Below are 24,410 nucleotides of genomic sequence, written 5' to 3'. Positions count from 1 at the left end.
AAATTTCGGGGGGTGTTCTGACACCAAAACACCCCCCTCCCCGGTGGTTACTCCCCTGATGGCCAATCTCCCTCAGTGGGTGTGGGCAAAATAGAATAGAAAAAGAAGAAGACATATAACACGTTAGCAAACTCCTTATATTAGACTTTTTACTTGATTAAGGGTATAACGAGCGACTTAAACCACCCAAGTAACAGTAACTGGTGGTCGTCGGGTCGTAGCCGCCCTTTCCAAGCGTAGGATACAGTTCCGCTTACATAAATTCCCAAAAAACGGCGGAGAATACAGCCGCCCCGGTAGCCGAATTTGTTAAAATCTGACGAAGATCTAAGGTCGTGGCTTGAGGTTCCACCCAAAGCAAATATTTCTCTCCACTTTCTAAATTTCAAACTTTTTAAAATGCCTATTTCCACGAGAAGAAATTTCAGACTACTTTCTGTGCCTTCCCTGGCGCTGTTGACTGCAGGCTATGTTTTCCGTGTTTTTTCTATGAGACCCTCTGTTCAAATTCTGAAAATTTATAGATGCATCATCCTCAGCATCATAATCAGCGGCCTGTTTATATCCACTGCAGAATGATGGCCTCTCCCATGACTTCCAACGCTCCTGTCCTGCGCTATCCGAATCCATTCTTCGCCACCCGACTCCCTTCTCTCGTCTCTCCATCGAGTTAACGGTCTCCTCCAACTTCTAGCCCCATCTGTCAATGGCCACTTCGATACCCTTGTGCGATCCACGGGTTGTTAGTTTTCCGATCTGCATGTTCAGGCAAAGTCCATCTTTGTTTTTCTTAATTTGAGCTCGGATACCTTCAACCCGAGTTAGCTCCCTAATCTAAGACGCTCGCTTCCCATTTCTGAGCGGTACTGCTGTCATTCTTGTTTCAACTGCTCGTTGGGCCCGCACAAGTTTTCTTTCAAGGGGCTCACTATGTACTAGGATGAACGTGGTGGCATACAAGCAGCATGGTGAAATAATGAAAATAACAGAAACGTTCTGGGCAATTTTATGCTCCAGCAACGTCAGACGAAGAAATGGCGGTGAACGGACTGGCTTGGCTCGCGAGGTTCTGACAATAACTAAGGGTTACGGGGGAAACGCACACATTGGAATGAAGAGAAGCAAGGCCTCAATTGACGACGGAATAACCGCGGGTCTACGAATGTATGATGGCGATGTTTTGATAAGAGAGCTAGAAAAATTCTCAGAATGCCTCAGGACTTTAAAAGTACCACTGGCCCTAAAAAGCGCAAACATAATTCCAGTTCACAAGAAGGGCGATATACCAAAAAGCTTAAGAATACCTCTCATTTTACTCTCTCTTGTAAGGAAGTTATTTGCCAAGATACGAGTGAAGTGCAAATACCCTAAATTTTGTGCCACCGAGATAATAGGCAGTAAATAGTAAAGGCTACTCAAGAATCAATCGTATTCACACCACCAAACTCGCAATGGAGAAATCCTCGGACTATCGTAAACCTCTTTACATGGCATTTATAGACTACGAAGAAGCGCTTGAATTTGTATAAACCCTTGCAATGACGGAAGCATTAAAAGAACAGTGGGTAGCGGGAGACGTAGATGGGGCTTTTAGAGGACATTGTAGGGACGATGTTGTAGGGACGACATTGTAGGGCAATGTAGGGACGTAACAACGCCTCATTATTATTATTGCTCGTCATTATTATTATTATTACTGGGCAACACGGTAATAGTTTCCCTCCGGGCAACTCTGCCAGTAAGTGGGCCGTGGTGCATGTCGGCCGACAACCCTGGACGGGTATGTTCTTCCGCGTGACGGATAGAGTGGGGGCCGGTCCTGCTCAACGGGCCACTAACATGTGCGTGTAAAGTATAACCGTATGCGACAGCGGAGGCCAATCACGATAAACTTGAAAAGGGCAAATGATTTGGGGGAAATGCGTCCATGACGTAACGCAGCCGCAAATTAGCCACAATCATCATCGGCATCTGAGCTCGCGATCTCGAGGCCGGCCCGTGCTGGCCAGTGCGCGCTGGGCGCGAGAAAGAACGAGACGCAGCAGCTGCGCAGCTGGGCGCCGGTGAACGCGCCAAGGAGCCGGAGTGCGCCTTCTGGTCAGGCCTAGGTACCTTCGGCCCGGGGCGGCAGCTCGTCTGCAGCTGAGGCGCAAGGAACCCAGGCGGCCCGGAAGGTCGCAGCCAGGCGCCTCCGGCCTCAGTCGGCGCCAGCACCTCCGCTCTCCGCTGTGCCCGAGGTATCGGTTCGGGCCACCGTTGGGCGCGCCTGTAGCAACGGGTCTTCCGATTCGCGGCACTGACGCAAGACTCCGACGGTGAGCTAAATTTCTAATGCGAAACCATTATTGGCTCCCTGAGCGAGAAAGCCGGCTGGGATGTTTTCAGACGTTTTAAATTTTCATTGTCTGCGACGCGTTCCATAGCGCGTGGGGTTCCATAGCGCGTACTGTGGAATAAATATCGCCGCGTGGGCATGAGCAGACCCATGTGGAAAGTGTGGAGCGCAGTGGTGAAACCTGTTTGAATTCGGCATGACATTCGTGCGGCGTTCAATTGGACGTTGAGAGGTGTGCCGTTAAAGGTGGAAAGGTGGAAAGGTGCCCTTAAAGATGGAAGATATGAGTTCGACATTCAAAGCAAAGTGTTGTGCGCGATTTGAAAGCTTTCGTTTCGGCAAGGTGCACACCCGGAGCCCGCGCAACGAAATGGCGGTGCCCCGGCAAAGCCGAGAATAGGGCCTGAGCGAAGACTCAATACAAGTACTTAGTTGGCTGCGTCTAATCTCACGCAAGCCGTGCGAATTACCTCCGGGAAATTCTCACGGCAGTTTCCATAAAAGCTGGCTGGCCTAAACTTTGCTGGATACTAGTACGTCCCGGGGTAACCTAACCTAACATAACCTCATCGAAGCTACCGTAACCTAACCGAGCGGGTCATAACCTACCCAAATCCAGCCCAACTGCAACAAACCTAATTTAACCCAGCCCAACGACAAAGACGACAACCTATATTAAACGTAATTCAACGCATTCTAGAAGTCCTGTGCGTCGATATCTTGATATAGTAAAAACCAAGGTAAAAGAAAGTATTAACAAAATCAAATACCATACATATAAACGGCTGTTCAGCAGAACGAAGGGAAAATTAACCCATAACAAATAAGTACTACATTTTCATAGCCAAATTAGCTTTAAAAACGCCAGTCAACAGAATATGTTTGGCCGAAAAATGCGAGCGAACGGGGAGTGCATAACATAACACAGTAGATTTTGGGATATTTATTCTTTTCCCTTCTCATTCATTTTTAGGCCTTCGATCCGCCGATCTCTTCCATGCTTACGCGCACACTCTGTTGGCATTAAAACGCCATAGACATCCCCACTCCCTCGATGTCGTCTGCTTTTAGGAGCACGCCGTACATGTCGTTACCTCCGGTTTTCTGGGGCTAGCTTACAGCGAATGACAGGGAAACGCTTCGCGCGATAATAGAAAGGCGTAACGATTTCATTGACTGACTGACTCAAGCTAGAACAAGACCAGCATGCTATTAAATGCATCCGCCATTTTGTTTTTATTTTATCATTTTTGATCACTGAGTCCCCTAGCCTACAAGAAGTCAGTAATAAGGAATCATTTTGGCTCCTGTGTACCGAAAAGGCAAATGTTGTCCTCTCACGACGCTGTTATAGCGAGCCGATCAATATTTTACTGCAGCTCGTAAAAACAAGAGTTAAAAAGTTACGTTATGCTCACCAGTTTCTAACTTTTACACCTTTACACGGCTTTTATAGACTACGAGAAAGCTTTTGATTCCGTACTTACCTCAGCCGTGCCAGAAGCACAAAAACACCAGGGCATAGAGGAGATCTACATAACACTTCTAGAAGACATATATTAGAAATGCACGGGCAGGATAACCCTCCATAAACAAAGCTATAAATTCCCGATACGAAAGGGAGTAAGACAGGGAGATACCGTCTCGCCAAAACTATTCTCCGCATGTCTGGAGGGGGTGCTTAGAAAGATTTACTGCGAAAACACAGGATTAAGGATAAACGGGGAATACTTGAGCCATTTGAGGTTTGCGGACGACAGTCTTGCTGAGTGAGACTGCAGAACACCCGCAAACAATGCTTGAGGAACTACAATCAAAAATCACGGTTGTGGGGCTGAAAATAGATATGAATAAATCTGAAATAATACAAAAACGTCCTCTTCAGTGAAGGAAACGAAACGCTGGAAGAAGCAAATGAATATAACTACCTCGGACAGATGGTTAGTGCTGACCCCAACCACGAGAGAAAAATCCGCCGCATAATAGGCATGGGTCGGGGAACACTCGGCAAGCACTCCCAAATAATGAAAACTAAGCTACCTCTGTCACTCAAAAGAAAAATCTGCAGCCAGTGCATACTGCCGGTTATGACATATGGAGCTTAAACTTGGTGCCTTACTAAACAACTAGAAAGCAAAGTTAGGTCGGCGGAACGGGCCAGGGAACCAATAAGGTTAGGGATAATACTCAGGGACAGGAAACGACCTACCTGGATCAAAGAACAATCTATAGTAGAATTAATAATCAAATAAATAAAAGAAAAGAGACTTGGGCTGGCCATGTAGTGAGACGAACCGGCAACCGGTGGACAATTAGGGTAAAGGAGTAGATACAAAGTGATGGGTCTAGACGGGGAAGGCCATGAACCCGATGGAGGGATGAAATAAAAAAAGTTCGCAGGACAGGAGCGGTTGGAGGTCAATGGAGAGGCCTTCGTACTGCTGGGGACCTGAGTAGGCTGATGGTGATGATGATCAATCAATCAATCAATCAACCTTTATTTTCGGTGCCCAGGAACAACCCTAGGGTCTTGGTACTGGTACACCATACAAAAAAAAAACACTACAATTAAGACAAGACAACATACACAAACTATATGTATGACATAAACAATAAAGTAAAAATAGTTACAGAAATCTTATATAATAAATAATAATAATAATAATAATAATAATAATAATAATAATAATAATAATAATAATGATTCTAACTTTTACTTCAACTCTCCTTCTAGCCATATAAATGCGGCCTATGATACTGCAGTAAAGGTAGAAGTACAATGAGCAGGGTTCTTAAACTGAACGAGGAAGTAAAATAACGATGGTTAAAACAGACATAACCGTCAACGCAACAACACGGTTCGACAAATTTTATGGCAAAGTAACTGGCTGAATTCTCGGGAAAATTTTTACAATGTGGCTGTTTAGGATAGGTTGCACAGGGGTAAGTGAACTTGCACCAGCCTAGCTTATATTTCATTCTTGTTCAGTTATACTACTCATGAAACAAGTGGTGACTACCGGGAGTAAATTAGATGTACTTCTCACTTCTGCCATGCGACTGGAATCTGCCAGGAACTAAGCATGTGTAAACAGTGCAGTGCTAAATGTATCAAGCCAACATTTCGCACTCACGGCGTTGTTCCTTGGTGTTTTTCAGCCCTACTTGAAGCAGCCGTCGCGCCGGCGAAACAGCGGCGGCAATGTCTGGCTCCCAGACATCGATGAGCGGGCCTGGTGGCTCCAACTCACGCATCGAGGTGAGCACGGTGCAGCAGGGTGAGGACCAGCAGTCCGGCAACCTGACCGTGTACGGCGCCGGAAACTACAACATCCGGGCCACCATTTCGAGGGAAGGCACCAACTGCCAGATCGTGGACGAGCAGGGTCAGGTGTGTGAATGCCTCTTCACGTCTATGTTAAGCGGCAACGAGACAGTATAGCGTCCACAAGAGTCCGCAGGGGGAGTATCAGGTAGGACAGAGGAGGAAGGTGACACCCCTTCGCTCATGGGTATGAGGTCGGAGCTGCAAAGGACGTTAGTTGGACAGCTAACGTCAGTTGGGGGGGGGGGGGGGGGTCGCGGGGGGGGGGGGGTTCCTCCACATGACACCGATCCCTCCGCTTATTGCCAGGGACAATGGGTTGGCCTTTAATGCTCAGCTTTCGCTGGCGGCAGCGTAAAGAATGACCCATAACACTGCATCGGCAAGAAAAATATTTGTGATCATGGATAGGCAAAATACAAATCGTAATCGAGGTGGAAGACAAAGAACTGAAAGTTCCCATGTTAGTACATGTTACGTGGTATGATATAAAGGACACAAACGACCTCGAGCGCATAATGGATGTATTTAAACTACTGCACTACACTACGAAAATCTAACAGCGTGTAGGCTATCGTGATCAAAGTGAACGCAAGCCTTTTTAGGGGCGAAGCTCCTTAGGGCGTGGGTCTGTCCATCCTCGACGTATGTATGTAGCCACCTCTAGTTTAGTTCTTGGATTGTTTACTAGATGGCGTGGCTACCTCTAGTTTAGTTCTTGGACTGTTTACTAGATGGCGGGGAGCGTTGTAATAAAATCCGTTCGCTGTTGGCGCGCGTTCGGAGTCGCCCGATGGATAAGGCTGCAGATGTGCGAGCCCGCGAGGCAGAAGCGCTCCGTGAAGCTGCGCGACGCCGCCGCCAAGATCCTGCCGTACGAGAGCGGGAGGCCGAAGCGTGTCGTCTGGCTGCGCGACGACGCCGCCAAGACCCCAGCGTTCGAGAACGAGAGGCCCAAGCGTCACGGCAACGGCGCGAGGACCCTGCCGTACGCGAAGCGGCACGGCTGCGGCGCGAAGAGGATCTCCAAAACGTCAGAGAACGGGAAGCGGCGAGAAAGCGCGCGTATCGGCAGGCAGACCCCGATGCAGTGAGAGCTCGTGAGGCGTCTGCAAAGCGCATCAGGCGAGCTCAGCCCCAAGGTGCCGACGCGCGGTTTAAGCGAGACTTTCTAGACGTTACGTTCGGACACAGATGTAGTGGGCGAACTTTCACTGAAGAGTCACGGTTTTACCGATGATTTCCCCTCAGGAGCTTCGCCCACTCATCATCATTCACCCCGTGGATATGCTGTGAATTTTTTTCCGAATAGCTATTACGTACTCCTCAATATGAAACAGCGCTAAAATATGCTTTAACAATTGCGTAAAAACTTCACCCGATTTGGCCGAGAAAAACGCTGTGCCATGCTCCATTAGCACGGCGTCGGGCATATCCGTGGTTGATCCTTACGACTTTTTCATCTATATTGTCTGTTGCTATGAAAATAGACTGGTGCTATGAAAATAGAAAAATTATAAGGTTGTTCGATTAAATGAACCCGTATTTCGTGTGAGCGTATTTTTTCCAGTTCGGTTGTCACTGTTTATCTAATTATTCTCTTACCTTTCATACAACCATGACGCGAATCTCGAAAGGTTATAGCGTATACATGCTCACACGTACACCCTTTGTCAAAATTTTATAGGCCAATCCTAAGCCTTCTCAACCAAAAAGAATTCAAAGTATCAGCTTAACCTTTCAATGTGACAAAAATGTTTTAAGGTAGCAAGAAAGAAAGGTGTTTTCTCTAGCTTCCCTGCATAAAGTTTCAGCCTCGCTCGGGACGTAAGCTTTGCGTCCTGCGCGTTTGAGGCTTGGCCAACAAAAGTTTGACAGACTCTACAAGTGAGCCCTTGCACTAAAGTGAATACCAGTGATAGCGCTCGAGCTGGGGACCTTCGCTTGGTTCGAACGCTCCAGGTTGGAACCAGAAGACCAGAAGACCAGGTTCGAACGCTCCCGTCTACACCACCCCGCACCGACTATCCTGGGTGTTTTGCTCGCGCGGTACTTTTCCCGTCTGTGACCTTGATATATTCACACTCCGACAGAACGACGTTTCCTAGCAACCCTCTTTCTTGGTCGCGTGGCATTAGTTTTGCCCTGTGAGCTTTACTGACAGGCTTCACGCGCGGCAGATTCGATTTTACTAGGTGCAGGCGCCTGGCGCTCTCGCTGAAAATTGTTCTTGCATACCACTCTTAGCAGCGTGTGAAGGGAGAACCTGCATCGAACTATAAAAAACGGCGCCATCGGGCCATCTTAGACGGCCTCTGAAAAGATGTCAATTTACGAAGTAGCCAATAATGGGCGAGAACGGTGGTTTTAAGTAAATGGGGAAAGAAAACACAAAATGGGAGAAACGGGGCAGCCTACTCCGCGCTTACATGACGGGCATTGTCCGCAAAGCAGGACACGTTTACTGATGCAAAAAACCATCCCGCCGCGTGCAGTCGTGCTTCTTTGTGGGGGTGAAGCATACCTAACGATAAAAGAGCGCGCGCAAGGCCTCCCAGGAGTGTGGTAGTTGCAGCACGTAAACGTTTGTCCCTACTGTAATGCAGAAGGCTTGCTTTCGTTAGCCGGTTCACGAACCAAAGCGACGGAGCGGACTGTGAACCTGGTCGCATCTATTCTGTCTCAGCGCGTAGTAGTCTTGGCGAAGCGTATTTGCGGAGTGTTTGGACTGTTAGTTAACCGTTTGGAAACTGTACTCTGTCTTTCCAGGCGAGGAACATCAACGTAGACAATCCACCGCAGCAAGGAGGACCGCAGCCCAAAGTCGAAAAACGAGTGATCTTCGAGAACGGCGTTGAAACTGTCGAAGAGTACGTCAACGATGTCCTCGTGAAGCGCACCGTCAACGGCGTTTCGCAGCCCATCCAGTGAACCACCTGATTTGCGGAGGAATCCGGGCATCGGACACCCTCACCCGCGTGCAAATTCGGAAACAAGATGTGGAGCAAAAATAAACGATAAATTAGGCCCACAATTTTATGGCATCTCAAAGCTGCTGGTCAATTACAGTTCAATCAGTGGGAGTAAGTGTCAAATTTTATTGCGAAAACTTTACGTAGGTCGAAAATACGGCGTTATCGTCGTGGCAGATGTCAAACAAAATCGACGACGCAAATAACATAAAAATTCTCTGCCGGAAGTAACATCAAGTCAATTGGAGTCTGTGCGGCACTGATCCAACCGAGGGCCCCCGGAATGAGTTACGAGCACGCATGCCTGACACCCCGACGGCTGGATGCTTCTGACTAAATTCGGACCATGTTAATGGTAACGTTATAAGCGTGCATGAGTATTCAGCATGCTACTGCAAAGTGAGTGTCAGCTAAATGTTTTTTTTTTCTGCCTGGTGATTCAAACGCGGGTATCTGCCGTCCTGATGTTAGGCCTAACAACGCCGTCAACCGGTAGCCGCAGAGTAATGCACAATAATTGACATTTTTTGGTAGGTTGTTGGGCTCAATGTTACGCCTACCTGACGTTAAGCCTATAAATACTGCCAAGGGGAAAGGATGATGCAAAAGATGCAAAGGTGAAAGGATGACGACGATGCGAGGAAGCGGGATGAGAGTACGCGTCACGGCGAGCTTCGCGCTCACGTCCCTTCCTCACCCAATGGCGCAGCAGTAACCAGAGGTCCAAGGTACCATGGCGGCGCCCACAATACCGGCATATCTGTTCAGCAGTCGCAAACTAAAGCTTCCGCATTCACTACATCACAAGGAGGGATTAGGTGACCTTTGTATTTATTAGTATATGAGCTTTACGACAGTTGGTTTTAAAAAAAATATAGCTTTCTGAATTGTGCCGAGGAAATTAGAGGGGCTTCTGCATTCAGACATTGTTATGCAGTGTGTTTTTGGTCGTCTGGCTCCGCCTTGAAGTGATTTACCTTCCTGGAGACTACTTTCCTAGAGGGTGCGCCATCGGCAGAACAACGCCGAAGTTTCGTCTCAAGTACCACTCGTAGGTGATTCTGGAGGACAAGAGGCGGGGAGACAACGTGTGTTGACGGCGAGCGTTGGTTGGTTTCGTCGAGACAGCGCACATTGAGCTTGGAAGGTCCTGCGTAGAGGAAAAATGACGTGGACAGTGATGATGACCGCGCATTTAAGCTTGTGGGGAACGTGGGTTAAATGAGGATAAAGGATGGTGTGACGTCAACTGGGCTTTGAATCAAGAGCGTCTTGATCGTGTCGAGGGTCTTCTATGACGAGGACGCGTATGGGGATCACGCTGGGATGAGGGGAGCAGGTTCATTGTTCTAAACTACTCGTGCTAGCCAAACTGCGCAGTGAGGTGAAGGATGCAAGCGTCCACGCAGTCAGGGACGATGGGGGTCGTGGGATTTTTTGAGACATTGCGATAACGACTTAAATTTCAGGTAGATCCAAATGGTGTTATGTAGGTCAGCTTTAGTGGGCCAACAGGCATAGCCCGTACATGATGGGCCATGCCGCGCCATGCCTTCTGTACGCTGTCCACACCCTTGTGCTGCCACTAGAATACTGTGCCCCCATCTGGAGCCCCCAACAGATTGACCTCCAAAAGCAGCTGGAATCCATATAATGAGAGCATTGAAGACGGCTCTTCACATTATGGATAAGACGAACAAACTTTCCTACGAGAGGCGGTGGCTGACCTTGCGGTGGTCCCGACTTGACAGACACGGACTCTTCTCCAGACGGGTACTCCTGTGCAAGTTCCTGCTGCCCTCCGCGACACTCTTGAAGAAAAAGCCTCAGTTTATCATGAAGCTCAGCACGGCCGACTAACAACTTCAATGTAAGGGCGGGAAATTCTTCGCGCCCTCGGATACCCCACCGACCACCTCCCACCCATCACTCCCCCGCCTACTCCCTGGGAGAGCATACCAAGAATCACTATGCTACCCTACCAAAACACATGAGTCGGGCCACAGATTAAGAGCGTAGAGCATCTCGCGCTCAACACCTGCCCGAACCAATCCATGACACCTACTACACGGACGCCCGTCTTGTGGACCATACAACGACTACGGCATTGGTTGGCCCCTGCACAGCTGACGTACGGCGTCACGTCAACGTCCCCTCGCCCACAGCTGCAGAGGCTCAAGCCATCGCAGAAGCCATTATACTTCACCAGCATCGGGCCGCCCACATTAGAGTCCGCACGGACAGTCAGGGAGCACTACGAAGCTTCGCCTCGAATGACATTCCATCCCTTGTCCACACTAGCCTGACAACATACATGCACGCTCATCCCCACCTACACGTTTTCCTCGAATGGATCCCTGGCCACCAAGGCATAGAGGGTAATAAACGAGCTTACGCTCTGTCCCGCGACGCTCATTTCCCGGGCAGCCCTCAGCCGTGGCCTGAGGAATGCAATCCAAAAGAGGATAGAGCAATGCATCACAAAAGGCGCCGTGAACATCTCGGCCATCTCCGAACAGCAAAAATGGTACTTCCCTCCCGATCTAAATTCACGTCACGAAGACACGCTACATGTATTAGACAGGCGCAGACATTGACCCTCCCCTGTGATCTGTTCCTTCACTAAATACAGAAGTCACCAGGCCGTCCGCACTGTCAGGTATGCGGTGGCTATCCGGACAATGAACAAACATATTGGCGCTGTGTACGGGCGTCCTCGTCTTCCCCATTTCTTTCGACAAACCCCTTCCCCCCTGATATTCCCTACTCGTAGCCTAGCTGGGCCGCTTCCTCCTAAAACCTACGGGCAGCTCTGTGGTCCCTCTTGGCTGCCCACATTGAAACTCTTTGTGCACCTCCGCCAAGCCCGCCACCGTCGGAGGACCGTGGAACACCCCCTTCCTCCGAGGACTGATAACTCCGCGGCTCGGACTTGAGCTGCAGAATAAAGTTTCGCCTCTCTCTCTTTCTCACCTTTGTATATCTTATCATTATCTTATGTCCTATAACCCAAGTCACCTGTATATATGTTCCATGTTTCATTATCACATGTGCTATATGTAATTGCTAACTTACAGTTGTGGAGGCAGCTGGCACTTGTTTGTACGGGCCTTTTGGTTGCCTCAGGCTCGCAGCTGTATGGCAGTTAAGCCAATAGAGTCCTTTGAACCTTAGAAGTGGTATGGGCAGCGTGGTGTGGTGGCAGTCCCATTTGTTTGCGTTGGGTTTGGGGTAGCCAGGTACTTGTTCATGGCGACTTCAGCGGCTCGGAGGAGTATGGGTACATAAGTGACCATGCTGGTTGAATGAGATTTTAGATGCGAAGCATCTCATGGTCGGGGCTATGTCCCTCCCTTGTTGTTGTTGCACCGTCCACACCACCACTGCGCATGCTCGGTTTGCTGAACGCCCGGTGGTGTCTTACCCTTTAATTGCTCTTGGAGCGACAGTGTTACCGGTGTCTTTCTGGGCCGGCGCGAGGAGGAGGAGGAGAAACACTTTATTTGCAAGCTGGGCCTAGGGGAGAGGGGTGGCGGAGGATGTGATCTTCTCCGCGACCTGGGCGGCCCAGTTGGTTAGTGCCAACTGCACTCCCGGGTCGGAGCTCTCCAGGGCCTGCTCCCAGTGTAAGGGGGAAGGAAAAGGGTGAAACTGGTCGTGGGGACACTCGCAAAGGGAATGGTAGCGGGTATCCCGCTGGAGACATTGAGGGCAAAGAGGCGAAGGGTAGAGATTGGGGTTGATGCGGTGTAGGAGAGTTCGGCAGGGGTTGTGTGGGTTTGAAGTAGCCGCCAGTGGCGAGTGGCTTTGTGGGTGAGGGAAGGGTGTATATATCCTGCGGAGGAGGCGGAAGTGCTGGGTAATGTCCCGGTACGAGACTAGAGCGTCCCGGAAGCTGGGGGTGCCGTGGGTAGAGCCAAAAGAAGGGCCTACTCGGGTGACAGACGAGCACGCCTCACGCCCCTTCGACGTTTCATCGTCGTCGGCAGCGGCGTGCTTTGACGAGTCTCGGCGGGCCGTGATTACAAGCACCCCACAACCATCCGGTGAACGTGCATCGACCTTATCTTCAGCAACTTTAGGGTTCATCCACTACAACAGCCCTTGAATTTACATTTCACAGACCATAAGGCGGTCATAATCAAAGCGGAACGCCAACCACAGCTCGACGTCACCTACGTTGACCATGATGATGATAATGCCTAAATAAAGACAAACTCATACCACGTACAACGTCTCTCTCTCTCTCGTTAATTCCTCTCCACTCCAACACCCCCACTCCAATAAAATTACACCATCTTCCCGTAGGATGCTTATGGTCGAGCCCGTTCCCTATCTTGTTACGCCATCCACACCTCCACTGCGCATGCGCGTCTCTCCTCCATCCTCCTCCTCACAGCCGCACAAACCAGGTGTGCACGCGCGCTGCGCGCTACTCCACTGTGCATGCGCGTCTCTCCTCCGTTCTCCTCCTCACCCTACCCACGCGTCTCCTTACTCTAACACCACAGACCAAATCTACTCACTCTACTTTCTTTCACTCTACTTACACACCAACCAACCCCCACTGCTGCTTCGCATCCTCCTCAGAAAGAGAGAGAGAGAGAGAGAGAGAGAGAGAGAGAGAGAGAGAGAGAGAGAGAGAGAGAGACAACTTTATTACGCAATAATACGAGACTGGTTCCTCAGTCCAGGAGCCCACGTGCTGTCCGGGCTGCCGTAGCCCTGGTAACAAGGAGCTGGTCCTCAGGTCGACAGCTGGACAGCAGTATCTCCCACTGCTCAGGGGAAGGGGACGGGTTCAGGGACGGAAGGCCCCAGTTTTTTGTGCAGTCGAATAATATGTGTGCCAGAGTTCCTGGTTCGTGGCAGAATTTACACTTATCAGAGTACTGTGTAGGGAAGAGTAAACGCATACAGATGGGGTGAGGAAACGTACCTCCTTGAATTTTTCTGAGTGTGATTTCTTGGCTTTTGGTCAAAGATGTGTGAGGACTGGGGAAGGTCTGTCTCATGGTTCGGTAGTAGTAGTAGTATGAAACTTTAATGAGCCTTATAAAGTAGTATCGGGTGATTTCTTGGTAGGTGAGGATAGGTGCGGAAACAGCCCCGGTCTCAGCAGCTCGGTGAGTGAGGTCTCGAGCCTGTTGATGAGCAAAATTGTTGCCCGTCAGTGCAGAGTGGGCGGGAGTCCACACAATGTCCACCCGATGGGCAGGCGGATGTTCATTCGAAAGTCGGCATGTGGCGGGGGCCACTCGTCCCGAGAAGAGCCTGCGGCAGGCGGCTTGCGAATCCGTCAATATAATCTTGGAGGTGGTTTGGGTAAGCGCGAGCGCAATAGCTAATTATTCAGCGTCCAGGGAGGAAGTTGTTTGTATTGAAGTGGTGGTGATGAGGGCGTTCTTAGATGTTACCACTGCCACCATACTTTGGTTATCTGGGTAACTTACTGGCCGCATCTGTGCACATTACGTCGGATCGGCTGCAGTAATGTTTTTCGTGGGCTTTGTTTTGGGCTTCACTATGACCAGGGTGGAGGTCCGGGGGCATATTTCTGGGAATGGGGCGCACAAAAATGGGCTGGCGCCAAGTGTCGGGGACGGTGACTAGGTGAGTCTGGTCAGGGCATGACCATTGAATATTTCGAAGGACCACGCGGCCTGCTTTGGTTTGGGCAAGTCGAAGGCGTTGACTGGAAAGGTGTCCTTCGATGAGCTCCTCTATGGTATTGTGGAGCCCCATGCTAAGTAGTTTGGCTGTAGACGTGCTCATCGGGAGACCCAAAGCGTGTTTTGTTGCTTTGCGAATGAGGCGATCGAGTTTGTCGATGTCGGTTCGGGTTGGGACAATATTTGGCGCAACGTAAGTGAGGCGGGAGATGACAAAGGCCTGAACGGGCCGAAGAGTATCTTTTTCTTTCATGCCTTGGTGTCGGTTGGTGATGCGACGAATCATATGTATTACCTGATCAGTCGCTTTACTGAGGTTGTAAAGTGTTTGGTCGTTTCTGGTGTTGGCTTGGATAGTAAGATCCAGGATCTTCAGGGCTCTAGCCGGTTGGATAGTGTGTCCGTCGAGGTTAATTGAGATTTTGTCAGGGTCAGAGTTGAGGCTGTGCTTACGAACTATAATTAATTCGGACTTTTGAGGAGAACAGCGGAGGTCATTGGTTTGGGCATACGCGTTCACTGTGTCCGCAGCACGTTGGAGAGTTTCTTGAATGCCCCCAAGAGAATCGGTGCCCGTCCACAGGGTGATGTCATCCGCATAAAAGGCATGTCGAAGGTTGGGTATTTACTCTAGGGCAGCGGGAAGGCCAATGAATGCGATGTTAAACAGGAGGGGAGACAATACAGATCACTGGGGCGTGCCGCTACTGCTGAGTTGGATTGGTTAAGAGGTGATATCCCCTAGTTTGAGGATGGCTCGGCGACCTGTGAGAAAATCGGCGATGTAGCTGCAGGCTCGTTCTCCGCAGCCAGTCTGATTAAGCCGACCAAGAATCGCCGCGTGGGTCAGGTTCCCCCCACGGGAAGATGGTGAAATTTTTGTCACTGTGTTTTTCATTTGTGCCGGATCATTCCTGTATGTGCATATCAGCGTCTACACGTAAAGTATTTCTCATTCTGTATCAACCAATTCCCTCTTTTCCAACCGGCGCCTTTTTTCAGTCGACCAGTTTAAGGAAAGCCCCCAAAGGAAGTAACTTTTTCTGCACAGAAAACGACATTCACCTCAAAATTCTGACCTGGACGAATTCCTTTTTCCAGCTTCAAAGTTTTCTGAGAAAGCCGCGTACCTCCCTTTCTAGCCTCATGGTAGCGTTTCAGGCCGCTTTAAAATTTTCATTTCGACAGCTTCTTTTTCCTTGGCGTTAGTACCTCCTTGCTCCCCTTAGCGTCAACTAAAAGTCTTGCGGAATATTTGCTTCGACAATATGGGGATGTTAAATTTATGATAATCATGGTGATTAGCTTTTACCCTCACCTTCTCATTCTTTTATCGGAAACAGAATAATTGCAGAAAAGCTGCCCGGCACCCTGCATTTAATTATTAAGGTATCCATTCTCGGCCACAATCTCGTTTCTACGCATCGAACATTCGTGGCGTGTCCTCATGTCCCTGACTGGGTGCCTGCGACGCAACCGCTGGTTGTCCTGGCTTTTGTGGACGCCGGGGCATATGACTGCTTCGTCACCACGGCCTTGACGTGTTCGTCTTACCCTTACCCTAAACCAAAGCTGCGCATACGAGACACTCTGTGCACTCCCAAGCCTGCTAGCAGAACTTACTGCCATTCGGGATGGTCTGCAGGCGTTTGCATCGACATTGACTAGTCGGGACAAGCTGGAACTTTATACTGAGTCAATGGCAGCGTTTCGGGATGTGTGTCACGTTGTGCATTGTCCAAGCCTGGCCTCACGCATTCAAGCGATTAGGGGCACTTATCCATGCCTGTCAGCGTTTTGTGGATTCCCCGGAACATGCATCCTGAACAAATATTGGCGGATCGCGCCGGCCACGGAGACCTCCCACGGCCACTACCACTTTTTTCAGTATCCACCATAGAAGAACTGCCGGTGGAAAAGTAAAACCTCCGTCAGGCCAAGCGTGCTTTACTTCCACCGCGTGGAACTGACCTCCCCAGTGGGCTCGCCCGTTGGGAGGAGGTCGTGCTGCGGAGGTTTCGGGTTGGGGTAGCGTTATCCCCAGCAGTTACCCACGCTTCACCTTCCCGTTATCACGCGCCGTTTGCGGACACCTGCCCCTTCTGTGTGCTTCCTGCACCAGAAGCTGACGTTGAGCACCTGCTGTGGACTCTCGCGGGTCTTAGAAACGCCAGAACGCAACACCTCCGAGGCACAGGGCTCCATCCTGGAAAACCCCCAGATTTCAAGCGCTGTATTGGGGGGGACCCCAGCACCGGTCTCTTCTTGGATTTTTGCGCGTTGCGGGTGTAGTGTTGTACATATGAAAACTTTTTTCTGATGCCGTAGGGCAACTTCTCGCAAAAAAAATCGTGACCTATACCTACCTAAGGCGGTGCTAGTGTGCGCGAGTTTTTCGTTCAAGGAATTTAGCCATATATGTTTTAAAAATGAAATTGTAAATGGTTTACAGTGAAAAAAAACTGCTGATTGAATGAAAACAAAAACACAAAGAAAACAAAAAATAAATTAGAGCGTCAGTTTGATGGGAGGCGAAAGGCCCGGAATCGTAAATCGTTAAAGTCAGACCGAAGACGGTTTGCCAGATCAGAATGATCTACCTAGATGTCTTCCCTATCGACAAGCTCCTGTAGGGCTATCATAGGCAGTAGCACCCACACTCGTTCATTTGCTGGCTTTAGTAAGCCGCATTTTTTGTTTTCATCTTCCTCGCAGTGCATGTGCTATGTCGCTCGATCAAGAAACTGTTTCATTTAACAGCGTATTTTCGTACAGTGTTTTTTTCATCGTTGAGCTGTCATTTACGTTTTGCGAGGCATAATAAACTTTCATTTTGGGTCTACGAAACTTTTCGTGTTGAAAGAAGAACGTACGCCCGAGCCCACCGAGGCGAAGAAGGAAGAGGATAGGCTAAGCAAGCATGCCGGCATAGTGGCCAAAATCGGTAAGATCTGTCGTCCTTAATTACGCGTGCCTCCCCTTTCAACGGCATAAATAAACCAAGCGAGTTGCTGTTAACGATCACTGCACAGCAACCCAAAGGCAATGAACGGAGCTTCGCATGTTGCGTGGCGTCGTAAATGTTGCTTTGGCGCTCGTGCGTGATAGCTGGGATCTGTCCTGAAGCGTACATTTGAGGTTGCCGCAGAGTAATATTTTACTAGGAGGTGACTACTTATGGCAAACTATATTTTCGCTACCATGAACCACTATCATGAATCGAGAGGTGGGTAAGTAGATATATTGCCGGCAGCCGGCACTTTATTCCGTAGGAATATTTTGCCTGTGCTATCTTCTGATTGGTGCACCAGGCTTGCTGCATTGTGTCGTAGCTTTCTCTGGTGGGGTAGCGTGGCACAATCGTTTTGCCCCCGTCTACTAATCCGAGATGCGGTGGCTCGATTCCAACTGCTTCAGCACTTTTGTTTTTATTTTTGCCAACTTCGTTACTTGTACTTTTTTATCTTATTCGTGGTTTTTTTTTCTTCGGAAACTTGTTACTTGGTAATACTGGTTTCAGCTTGCGGCATTCTGTTTTGTTGCGGCATTGCGTCAGGGGACCTGACGCCTTTACGGTTGGGTGGGGTTGGGTTGGGTTGGGGTAGGCTAGGCTATGTTTGGTTTGATTAGGTTAGGTTAGGTTAGGTTAGGTTAGGCTAGGTTAGGTTAGGTTAGGTTAGGTTAGGCTAGGTTAGGCTGGGTTAGGTCTTGGTTTAACGTAAATGCTGATAAAACATGCCCGAAGACAATACAGCAGCCCGGAAGATCGTAAAATACCAACTGCCAGTAAAATATTCCTACGGACTAAAGTTCCGGTTGTCGGCAAAATATGCGCTCCGAAAAATAGGCCGACCGAATGGTCACATCGTCGCGGCCACCAATGGTGTCCCAGTGCTGGCAACATAGCCTACTTTGCCAGCCGCCGGCACAACCTTAGAGAGGCACAGAAGTGTGAAGACAAGCAGGCTTGTTATATCAGTAGAATCGGTTGTGTGCGTGCAGGTACGTGTGCAGGATGATCACGAAGGCGATCGCCAAAGAGAACCGAAAACATTGCTCTGAAAAGGGAAAGAAAAGAACATAAAACATCGCACCTTGATGAAAATGCCATGCACAAGTAACAAACAGCTGAGGCAGTTTAAAGGAGACATAACGACAAAATACAAGTTTATTTTATTCAGAACGTTTGGTGTTTTATAGTTCCCCCAGAGCTTGCCCGCCAACAACGATGTTTTAATCACTGATGAATTAAGCAATTTAAGCCAAAATTTTTATCGCACAGCGAACGTTAATGTGCTAACTAGGGCTTCAGTGAACGGCGATACCCCTTGTTTACCTTCAGTCCTCCTAGATGGTGCTGCGATACTGCTCAGGACCGCTGTCCGCACTCGTTTTTGATTTTGACCGAATTTGTACCGGGCCAATATTTATTACAGTTGATAGTAATCGTTTCACGAAACATTGGATATGCTTGACCAAGAAAGGCACGGGAGACAATGTTGCTTATGCCAGTTGGCCAGTGTAAGCTCAACGCGGCAAACGGTTCTGTAGCTATAAACGGCATAGTGTGCGCAGTACGCACTTGTGTTTCTATGTATACGTGTGTGCGTAAATTCCATTGTATATAGCACTATTCTAACTGCTATAAAAACGATATACCTTAAATTTAAGCACCAATAGCTCGTTCTGCAAGCGTATAAGCCCTGCCTATAACTTGCGTTTGCTTTTGCTGGCCTCAGCCAATCACACAGCTTCCCATTACACGTCATAGGTTCTAGTGTCGGGAATGATCTAGTGGGTCGCATGGCCATTCTGCTTTTTCCTAATTATATAGCTTATTTGCGTTCAAAATGGTACCAGTGTTATTCTAACGAGGCAATATCTAGAAAGAACAAAACTTGCATTTTGTCTTCACGGCCCCTTCAATGGCGTGAAATCCTCCACCACGGCGGAAACATTTGTGTTGTCAGCTGTAAATTCCCGAATCAAGGCGAGCCAAAGTAAATCAAATCAAAGCTTATTTAAATTTTAGCTACTGTGTTGTGGTCTCCCCGGCAGAAGAAAAATAAACTAACTTGAGAATATTATAATCTGCATAACACTACAATGTAATATGGAATATAAATCAGAGCTTGGGTACCTAAAATGGCTCCTTTAATTTATTATATTAAGAGGAACGTAATCGCAATATATATCAATAGTGAGCGAAATTATTTACATGGTATCAGGTCGCCTTAAAGCTGACGCCAAGATAGCAGAATTCAGCACGTGTTTTTGTTTTTAAAAAAGTGCAGGGAACCAAAAATGCTGACATACCAGAAAGAAAACTTCTCCAAGTTTGTCGCATTGCTCTCGGATGGCTAATCATCGCTGCCAACTGACCATTTTTCGAAACTGACGAGCGCTAGCACGCGATGGTGCTTAAAAAAGGGGGCATGCGTATTTACGCAGTGTCATTCAACCCATCGCACTCTGAAGTTCAAATGACATTTTTACTTAAATCTGAGGCCTTTCCTGGGTTTTCGCCGGGCGCGCATTGTTGGCTGCATTAGTTTGTCATTTACGTTTGCTGGGAGGATGCGCACCCTGAAGAGTATACTGTATTCCAGTGTGCAAACAAAGCACAAAAAAAACAGATGTCCTCTTTCGTTGCAGTACCTAAGTGCAGCCGAATTCATGGAGATTGCCGCGAAGCATCAGTGGGCGTTTCCGAGGCAAAATAGTGAGTTTTGGGGATGCGATTAGACGGGAGGACGATGCTGCTTCCTTCGCCCTACACCTCCTACATAGTTATAAAACAAAGGCATTGGCTTCTGCGCTTGCCGATGGGACTGCTCCAGTGAATGCACCTGTGCTGAAAAACTTGGCAAGTGAACATGAACGCCGTGGCAAGGTGACTGCATAAATGGTTGCATTCAGATTAAACTTTCACTGAAAGTGGGCTCAGTCGATTAGGGCAGTTGATTAGCATGCGCAGGAATGCAGTAGATGACCACCCTGTACCCCCCGGCTTTCTCTCTCTCTCTCTCTCTCTCTCTCTCTATATATATATATATATATATATATATATATATATATATATATATATATATATATATATATATATATATATATATATATATATATATATATATATATATATATAGGAAAATGAGGGGCTCGTTGAAAATAAGACAGAAATAAAGTTTGGCAGTCAGGAAAACCTCGGAAAGCAAACGCTGGTCGACCACTCTCGACATGTCGTAGACACTCGAGTCACGGCCCGAGGGTTAAAAACAAGGTCCCCTTCACCCCGAGAAGTCGGAGTGGCGCTGGCTAACACCCCCAAGCACAGGAAAAAAAAATTACATTGACATAAATACCCCAGAAAGTGAAGGGAAAAAATAGCCCCGCCGGTAGCGTAGTGGTTATCGCACCAGACCGGTATTCTGGAGGTCGTGGGTTCGGATCCCACCTGGCGGGCATTTTTTTCTTCACTTTCTTTCATTCCAAATTCTTTATCTGTTTCAATGACCTACCATATCCTCCCCTTTGCTTTCCGAGGTTTTTCTGACTGCCAAACTTTATTTCTGTCTTATTTTCAACGAGCCCCTCATTTTCATATTCTGATTCGCTACATGCATAGCGAGGGCCTCTGTTCTGGCAGTCTTGGTGCCATAGGAAGCTTAAGAGGGTTCAACGCTTGTCGACCACTCTCGACATGTCGTAGACACTCGAGTCACGGCCCGAGGGTTAAAAACAAGGTCCCCTTCACCCCGAGAAGTCGGAGTGGCGCTGGCTACCACCCCCAAGCACAGGAAAAAAAAATTACATTGACATAAATACCCCAGAAAGTGAAGGGAAAAAATAGCCCCGCCGGTAGCGTAGTGGTTATCGCACCAGACCGGTATTCTGGAGGTCGTGGGTTCGGATCCCACCTGGCGGGCATTTTTTTCTTCACTTTCTTTCATTCCAAATTCTTTATCTGTTTCAATGACCTACCATATCCTCCCCTTTGCTTTCCGAGGTTTTTCTGACTGCCAAACTTTATTTCTGTCTTATTTTCAACGAGCCCCTCATTTTCATATTCTGATTCGCTACATGCATAGCGAGGGCCTCTGTTCTGGCAGTCTTGGTGCCATAGGAAGCTTAAGAGGGTTCAACGCTTGTCGACCACTCTCGACATGTCGTAGACACTCGAGTCACGGCCCGAGGGTTAAAAACAAGGTCCCCTTCACCCCGAGAAGTCGGAGTGGCGCTGGCTACCACCCCCAAGCACAGGAAAAAAAAATTACATTGACATAAATACCCCAGAAAGTGAAGGGAAAAAATAGCCCCGCCGGTAGCGTAGTGGTTATCGCACCAGACCGGTATTCTGGAGGTCGTGGGTTCGGATCCCACCTGGCGGGCATTTTTTTCTTCACTTTCTTTCATTCCAAATTCTTTATCTGTTTCAATGACCTACCATATCCTCCCCTTTGCTTTCCGAGGTTTTTCTGACTGCCAAACTTTATTTCTGTCTTATTTTCAACGAGCCCCTCATTTTCATATTCTGATTCGCTACATGCATAGCGAGGGCCTCTGTTCTGGCAGTCTTGGTGCCATAGGAAGCTTAAGAGGGTTCAACGCTTGTCGACCACTCTCGACATGTCGTAGACACTCGAGTCACGGCCCGAGGGTTAAAAACAAGGTCCCCTTCACCCCGAGAAGTCGGAGTGGCGCTGGCTAACACCCCCAAGCACAGGAAAAAAAAATTACATTGACATAAATACCCCAGAAAGTGAAGGGAAAAAATAGCCCCGCCGGTAGCGTAGTGGTTATCGCACCAGACCGGTATTCTGGAGGTCGTGGGTTCGGATCCCACCTGGCGGGCATTTTTTTCTTCACTTTCTTTCATTCCAAATTCTTTATCTGTTTCAATGACCTACCATATCCTCCCCTTTGCTTTCCGAGGTTTTTCTGACTGCCAAACTTTATTTCTGTCTTATTTTCAACGAGCCCCTCATTTTCATATTCTGATTCGCTACATGCATAGCGAGGGCCTCTGTTCTGGCAGTCTTGGTGCCATAGGAAGCTTAAGAGGGTTCAACGCTTGTCGACCACTCTCGACATGTCGTAGACACTCGAGTCACGGCCCGAGGGTTAAAAACAAGGTCCCCTTCACCCCGAGAAGTCGGAGTGGCGCTGGCTACCACCCCCAAGCACAGGAAAAAAAAATTACATTGACATAAATACCCCAGAAAGTGAAGGGAAAAAATAGCCCCGCCGGTAGCGTAGTGGTTATCGCACCAGACCGGTATTCTGGAGGTCGTGGGTTCGGATCCCACCTGGCGGGCATTTTTTTCTTCACTTTCTTTCATTCCAAATTCTTTATCTGTTTCAATGACCTACCATATCCTCCCCTTTGCTTTCCGAGGTTTTTCTGACTGCCAAACTTTATTTCTGTCTTATTTTCAACGAGCCCCTCATTTTCATATTCTGATTCGCTACATGCATAGCGAGGGCCTCTGTTCTGGCAGTCTTGGTGCCATAGGAAGCTTAAGAGGGTTCAACGCTTGTCGACCACTCTCGACATGTCGTAGACACTCGAGTCACGGCCCGAGGGTTAAAAACAAGGTCCCCTTCACCCCGAGAAGTCGGAGTGGCGCTGGCTAACACCCCCAAGCACAGGAAAAAAAAATTACATTGACATAAATACCCCAGAAAGTGAAGGGAAAAAATAGCCCCGCCGGTAGCGTAGTGGTTATCGCACCAGACCGGTATTCTGGAGGTCGTGGGTTCGGATCCCACCTGGCGGGCATTTTTTTCTTCACTTTCTTTCATTCCAAATTCTTTATCTGTTTCAATGACCTACCATATCCTCCCCTTTGCTTTCCGAGGTTTTTCTGACTGCCAAACTTTATTTCTGTCTTATTTTCAACGAGCCCCTCATTTTCTTATTCTGATTCGCTACATGCATAGCGAGGGCCTCTGTTCTGGCAGTCTTGGTGCCATAGGAAGCTTAAGAGGGTTCAACGCTGGTCGACCACTCTCGACATGTCGTAGACACTCGAGTCACGGCCCGAGGGTTAAAAACAAGGTCCCCTTCACCCCGAGAAGTCGGAGTGGCGCTGGCTACCACCCCCAAGCACAGGAAAAAAAAATTACATTGACATAAATACCCCAGAAAGTGAAGGGAAAAAATAGCCCCGCCGGTAGCGTAGTGGTTATCGCACCAGACCGGTATTCTGGAGGTCGTGGGTTCGGATCCCACCTGGCGGGCATTTTTTTCTTCACTTTCTTTCATTCCAAATTCTTTATCTGTTTCAATGACCTACCATATCCTCCCCTTTGCTTTCCGAGGTTTTTCTGACTGCCAAACTTTATTTCTGTCTTATTTTCAACGAGCCCCTCATTTTCATATTCTGATTCGCTACATGCATAGCGAGGGCCTCTGTTCTGGCAGTCTTGGTGCCATAGGAAGCTTAAGAGGGTTCAACGCTTGTCGACCACTCTCGACATGTCGTAGACACTCGAGTCACGGCCCGAGGGTTAAAAACAAGGTCCCCTTCACCCCGAGAAGTCGGAGTGGCGCTGGCTAACACCCCCAAGCACAGGAAAAAAAAATTACATTGACATAAATACCCCAGAAAGTGAAGGGAAAAAATAGCCCCGCCGGTAGCGTAGTGGTTATCGCACCAGACCGGTATTCTGGAGGTCGTGGGTTCGGATCCCACCTGGCGGGCATTTTTTTCTTCACTTTCTTTCATTCCAAATTCTTTATCTGTTTCAATGACCTACCATATCCTCCCCTTTGCTTTCCGAGGTTTTTCTGACTGCCAAACTTTATTTCTGTCTTATTTTCAACGAGCCCCTCATTTTCATATTCTGATTCGCTACATGCATAGCGAGGGCCTCTGTTCTGGCAGTCTTGGTGCCATAGGAAGCTTAAGAGGGTTCAACGCTTGTCGACCACTCTCGACATGTCGTAGACACTCGAGTCACGGCCCGAGGGTTAAAAACAAGGTCCCCTTCACCCCGAGAAGTCGGAGTGGCGCTGGCTAACACCCCCAAGCACAGAAAAAAAAATTACATTGACATAAATACCCCAGAAAGTGAAGGGAAAAAATAGCCCCGACGGTAGCGTA

General features: G+C 48.5%; 1 protein-coding gene across 1 annotated transcript; it reads left to right on the top strand.

The window, feature by feature from the left end:
- Positions 1–5,398: 5,398 nt before the first annotated feature.
- On the top strand, positions 5,399–8,670 carry LOC144169563 (uncharacterized). Its single transcript, XM_077698797.1, has 2 exons — positions 5,399–5,726; positions 8,430–8,670. Exons 1-2 carry the CDS (start codon positions 5,538–5,540, stop codon positions 8,589–8,591), a joined length of 351 nt encoding a protein of 116 aa, XP_077554923.1. The 5' UTR covers positions 5,399–5,537; the 3' UTR covers positions 8,592–8,670.
- The last annotated feature ends 15,740 nt before the right edge of the window (positions 8,671–24,410 follow it).

This window comes from Haemaphysalis longicornis, unplaced genomic scaffold, assembly GCF_048455015.1.
Source record: "Haemaphysalis longicornis isolate Haplotype H1 unplaced genomic scaffold, Haemaphysalis longicornis Haplotype H1 scaffold_1, whole genome shotgun sequence".
In the NCBI taxonomy this organism is placed as follows: domain Eukaryota; kingdom Metazoa; phylum Arthropoda; class Arachnida; order Ixodida; family Ixodidae; genus Haemaphysalis; species Haemaphysalis longicornis.
This window is presented reverse-complemented; position numbering and strand designations above follow the sequence as displayed.